This window comes from Parasteatoda tepidariorum, chromosome 4, assembly GCF_982258835.1.
Source record: "Parasteatoda tepidariorum strain Cologne lab strain chromosome 4, Ptep-v5.0, whole genome shotgun sequence".
Lineage (NCBI taxonomy): Eukaryota > Metazoa > Arthropoda > Arachnida > Araneae > Theridiidae > Parasteatoda > Parasteatoda tepidariorum.
The window spans coordinates 97,499,205-97,504,844 of record NC_141758.1 but is presented as its reverse complement, the minus strand read 5'-3'; the positions used below and the strand labels follow the sequence as shown (position 1 = coordinate 97,504,844).

The following is a 5,640-nucleotide window of genomic DNA, read 5'->3' as shown; positions in this document are numbered from 1 at the left end:
TTCAAAGAGATTTTCGGTCTCTTTCACTATAAAGTATAGGACCCCAAATTCGGCACTCACTGGACCACGGAAATTCCGTATTTCTGAAATTCCAATATGGCGCCCATATACTACAATAAATTATACTGTCAATTTCAGAAAAACCAATAAATTTAATTAAGTTTTGATCATAGATTATCATGGGATGAATTCACAACTGCCCCATCTTAAGAAATTTTATTAATTAAAATAATAATTCATATAATAGAAATAACAATATATGTCTTTTAAATATACCAAACGCATGTACTTACCTTCAAATATTCACTATTTCAATGCAGTAGCAAGAAATTTAATGATTAATAATATGAATTTAAAAGGACAAAAAAAATAAATACTTGTTTCTTAAATGCTATCACTTTTTACTACTGGATTTAAACATATCACTAACTTTTAATTGTCTTAAATGTTTAGGCTGTTCTTTTAACAAAAATTCTTGGATTTTATACACAGATAAAATGTCATGTTCTTTTAAAAATGATTTCTGCTCCATTCCTTTAATCAATTCTTTGCTTAACTCTACCATATGTTCAATTGAAATTTTTTTAGTCTCCTCAATATTTTCTTCCTCGGAATCTTCATCGCTATTTTCTTTGTCGAGAGCTACGTCAATGATTTCTTCACTTGTCAATTGCAAGGTAACTGCCGCGTTTTCGTCAATTGACAGACAGTCTTTAATCATGTTTTTGTCAAGAACATTTTCAATTTTGCTTGAAGTAACATAATCTAAAAGTTCTTGTATCATTTCATTTTCGGAAGAAATCCGAAATCCCTCGAATTATTGTGCGTCGCTTTTACCCTCGATGAAAATGGAAGAGGGCCGCAATCGATGCCATGCATTGATAAGGGTTTCTTGCTTGACCGATTGCCATGTATTTACAATGCTCTATAAAGCATTTTTTACGCTGTAACTTTTTTGAAAAGTTTAGATGGTGCTGTCGGAATTGCAGTCGTTAAGGCAGTTTCGTATGAAATCCCCTTAGAATAATTAATAGAAACATTTTAAGGAATTCAAAATTCTTCCGTCCATGGGTTGTATTAAAGACATACAGTTCAGGAGTAAAAATATGATCTGTATGTTATCTTTTTCAAGCATCTCAATGCTTGGATGAGCTTAACAATTGTCCAACACCAGCAATATTTTGGAATCATCTGGTAAACCAAAAGATTTACAGTGAGATTCGGCTTCAGGGAGAAAGTGATCGTTAAACCAGTTCGTAAAAATATCCTGTGTCATCCAGGCACATTTATTGCTCTTATAAATGACGGGCAATATCTCAGTATTTTTTAGGGCTCTAGGGTTAGCACTTTTACCTACAACTAGCAATTTACACTTATGTGTACCTGTCACATTGTTACAACCAAGAACAGTAATTCATTCTTTGCAATCTTTCACTCCAGAAGGGACACTTTCTTCTGGTGCAACATAAGTTTTCCTAGAAATGTATTTCCAGAACAACTCAGTTTTGTCGGCATTGTAGACTAAATCTGGAGAGTACCTTTCTTCAGACATAATGTTCGTAAATTCCTCTACAAACAATTCTGTATTTACAATATCTGCCGACGCTTTATCACCCAAAATGTTTAAAATTTTAAGTCCGTGTCGCTTCTTAAATTTGTTAAACCATCCTGAAGAATAATCACATCCAGTTTCCAGTTCTTAGAGTTTATGAAACTCCTTTGCTTGTTCCATTATAATTGTCCGATTTAAAGGAATCCTTTCTGCACGCCTTTGCCTTATCCATTCCAACAAAACTTCATCCAAATCTTTATTTTAGGAATGATGCAAAGTTTTTCGGTCTTTCATTAGTTTAGGAGAATCATTTTTGGCATAAAAATCCAAAATTGCAGCCTTTTGTTTTTCAAGTTGTAAATCATTGAGCTTCCAACGCCATATTCCTTGTAAAGCATTTTTACAGGTGTTCCATTGTCTAACTTTTTTAGCAATTCCACTTTATGCAACGAACTAAGAAATAATCGTTTCTTCTTTGGAGCGAGATTATTGCTCTTTTTTTTTTCTTTTAGATAACATCACAAAAAAAAGCTAACAAGAAACTTCAAAAAAAAAAAATTAATGCTAAGAAACTAAGACTAACAATGAATAACTACAAGAAACAAGCTAACAATTAATAACGACAAAAAAAACTAACAACGATTAAAAAAACAAGCAGACAACTAATACGATTAAAAAAAAACAAGCTAGCAATTACCTAAAAAAAATTAACAGTTAATAACTAATAAAAAAAATAAGCGATGTGAGATAAAGAAAACAATATGAGAACTGCACAAGAATAAGAACACTATAGCAATGTCAAGGAGACTCAAAGAGGACATAGTACCCCACTTTGTACCCCATGTGGTAGTTTCAATGTCAACTAGGTGTGGCCAATTTATGGTCAATTGGAAGAGGGAAATGTGGAGACACACCAGTAGAGCACATGCACAGCTGACTTAATTGATTGATCAGTTTCTCCCAACCCAACTTACATTACTTTTTTTTATTCATTGGAAATGCAGGTGTTTTTACTTTTCCCTTTCACTTTATTTTAAACTGCTTTAGGAACAGATGTTTTGTTTGACACAGATTTATTATTTTTTTATTTTTAAAAGATAAAATTAAGTCACTTTATTCAACAGAATAAAATTTTAAATAATAAGAGAATATAACTGATTTTTTTTTCTCTTATGAATAAAAATTTCTTTTAAAAAAATTTTTACATCTGATTAAGTGCCGAATTTCAGATCCTGCCAAATCTGGGGATGCTGCATTAGGGGTCCCATACTGTACTAAAATCTCCTAATCAAATTTGTATTATTTTGATAAGATATATCACACGACATGCTACTACAGTATGGTTCTAAAGCTAACAAAGGCTTCTAAAGGCAAAGGCAATTGTAGCTTTTTTATAACTATGCATTTGCTCTACTAACTGTTGTTTAATATTTCTAAGAGATTTTAAGTATCTTTGACCATAAAGTCTCTTTGTCAAATTTTGTATTATTTTAAGATTTATCAGACCATACAATACTCTAATACGAACATTTATTTAAACACTTTCTTATTTTTTCTGTATTTGAAAGTTTGATTAGACATAATAGAAAGAATCTATCATATATGCATCATATAAAGATTCTATGTGACAAGAATAAAATTTAACATAACTCTGCTTTTTCTTCATTATGAGCAGCAAGAAAATGTTTATTCAAATTAGATTTAAACCGGAATTTTTCATCACACACACTGCATGAGAAGTGCTTTTCTCCAGTATGTATAGCAGAATGTTCATTTAAATATGCCTTCCGGGTGAATGTTTTATTACAAACTTTACATAAATAAGGTTTTTCTCCGGTATGAACACGGAAGTGTGTATTTAAGCCAGTTTTCTGAGCAAAAGTTTTCTTGCACACACTGCATGAATAATGCTTCTCTCCGCTATGAATAAGGTAGTGTCTATTTAGAGTACCTTTATGATTGAACGATTTATTACACACACTGCACGAATAAAGCTTTTTGTCTGTATGAATAGAAGCGTGCTTATTTAGATCAGTTTCCAGTAGAAATGTCTTATTGCATACATTGCACGAAAACGACTTTGGACTAGTATGAACCAGACAGTGTCTATTAAAACTGTCCTCGTCAGAAAATGTTTGACGACATTCACGACACGAGAGCAACTCTACGGCATTGTTGCTATTTAAAACAGTATTCTGCATGAACACTCCATCACAGGAACTGTTTAAATAAAGCTTCTCTCCGTCATGAACGAGTGAGTGCTTATCTAAATGGGTTATCCGTGTGAATGTTTCATCACAAACACTGCATGAATACAGTGGTTTCTCTTTGGTGTGGATACTAGAGTGTTTATTTAACTGGGCTAACTGCATGAACGTTTTATCACAAACACTGCATGAATATGGTTTCTCTTTGCTATGAATAAAAGAGTGCTTCTTTAAAATTTCTCTATGAGCGAATGTTTTATTACACACGCTGCACGAATAAGGTTTTTCACCCGTATGAACGAGGTAGTGTCTTCTTAAACTAGTTTTCCGGGAGAATTTTTTATCACACACACTGCATGAAAAATGCTTTGCTCCAATGTGAACAAGTGAGTGCTTATTTAAATGGTCTAATTGTTTAAATGTTTTATTGCAAACACTACACGAATAAGGCCGTTCTCCAGTGTGTATGAGGGAGTGCCTTTTTACACTTGCTTTATGTGGAAACGATTTACCACATACATTACACATGAAAGGTTTTTCTCCAGTATGAGTTTGACGGTGTCTATTTAAATTAGCTTCCAGATTGAATGTCTTATCACACAAATTACACCTGAATGGCTTCATTCCAGTATGAGTAATATAATGTCTTCTTAAATTATCCTTCAGTGTGAATGTTTTATTACACAGACTGCATGAATAAGGCTTTTCACCACTATGAACAAGTGAGTGTTCTTTCAAATTATTATTAAAATTCAACGTTTCGCTATTCATACTGCATAGATGTTTTATCACACAAATGATGTTTTATCTCACAAAATACACCTGAATGGCTTCATTCCAGTATGAGTAATATAATGTCTTTTCAAATTTTCCTTCAGTGTGAATGTTTTATTACAAACACTGCATGAATAAGACTTTTCTTCACTATGAACAAGTGAGTGTTCACTCAAATTATTTTTACAAGTCAACGTTTCACTACACATACTGCATAAAAAAACGCTTCTCCTTAAAATGAACAAGACGGTGATAGTTAGAATGTTTTAAAAGTATTATGAAGGACATTCCAAAACTTAATATTTAAATTTCTTTTCAGTACAAATCATGATTTATATTTAGACCGCATCTTACGACGAAAGCAACACTGCACCTGTTTTTTTCCTTAGTACGTCATAATAAATAAGTTTCTTTAATAAAATAAGTTGCATGATATGAATAATATTGCTTAATATTTATACGTATTCGTATGTTGTTTTTTTCGCCTCAGTTACGGCCAAAAAGCACCAAAAAGTTCTATTGAAATTTGCATTAAACTGCTTACAGCTCTCATATGTAATTTAACATCTGCTCTCCGCAGTTGAGAAAACAATGTATGTGCCAAAGTCGATTTCCCATATTTCCCACCAATCAGGTTTACAGTCGCAAGCAATTTTATTTCACTTGCTCTAGTATTTAGCGATCAAAATGGGCTACAGGTGGCGAAGAGCAGAATGAGCAAAACACTCTACCTTCGGTTGCTTTCACGTCCCGCACTGGACTGATCGTTATCGCAGCAGATCTCCGAAGTTGTAGCGTAACTACCACTATAAATATTAAATACCAAACCACTAGTACATAAGACATGTTAACTTGATTCCATCACGAGGATAGATGAAGGTTGACATAGTCGATAATTATATCCCCTCATTGGTGACCCGGAAGTGATATGAATTCGCTAACATGATGGATGGTCCACATTAAACAGTTGATTTGCTTAACATAAACTGCTCAAAGAAAAAAAATATCCGGTGAAGTAAATAAAATCTCCCGGTAATAAACAATATGGAAAGAAAAAAAAAAGCAATGAGCGAAAGGCTATAAATAAAAAAAAATAAAGAAAAAATA

The 5,640-nt window shown here is 32.7% G+C and overlaps 1 protein-coding gene across 1 annotated transcript; it reads right to left on the bottom strand.

Moving 5' to 3' along the window:
- Nucleotides 1–3,065: 3,065 nt before the first annotated feature.
- Nucleotides 3,066–5,290, bottom strand: LOC107449251 (uncharacterized). Its single transcript, XM_016064734.4, has one exon. The coding sequence runs from the start codon at nucleotides 4,528–4,530 to the stop codon at nucleotides 3,193–3,195; it is 1,338 nt and encodes a 445-aa protein (XP_015920220.3). The 5' UTR covers nucleotides 4,531–5,290; the 3' UTR covers nucleotides 3,066–3,192.
- Nucleotides 5,291–5,640: the final 350 nt, after the last annotated feature.

Bases quoted from the DNA above. Each gene is read 5' to 3' on its own strand.
- LOC107449251 (XM_016064734.4), bottom strand. From the start codon at position 4,530: ATGAATAGCGAAACGTTGAATTTTAATAATAATTTGAAAGAACACTCA.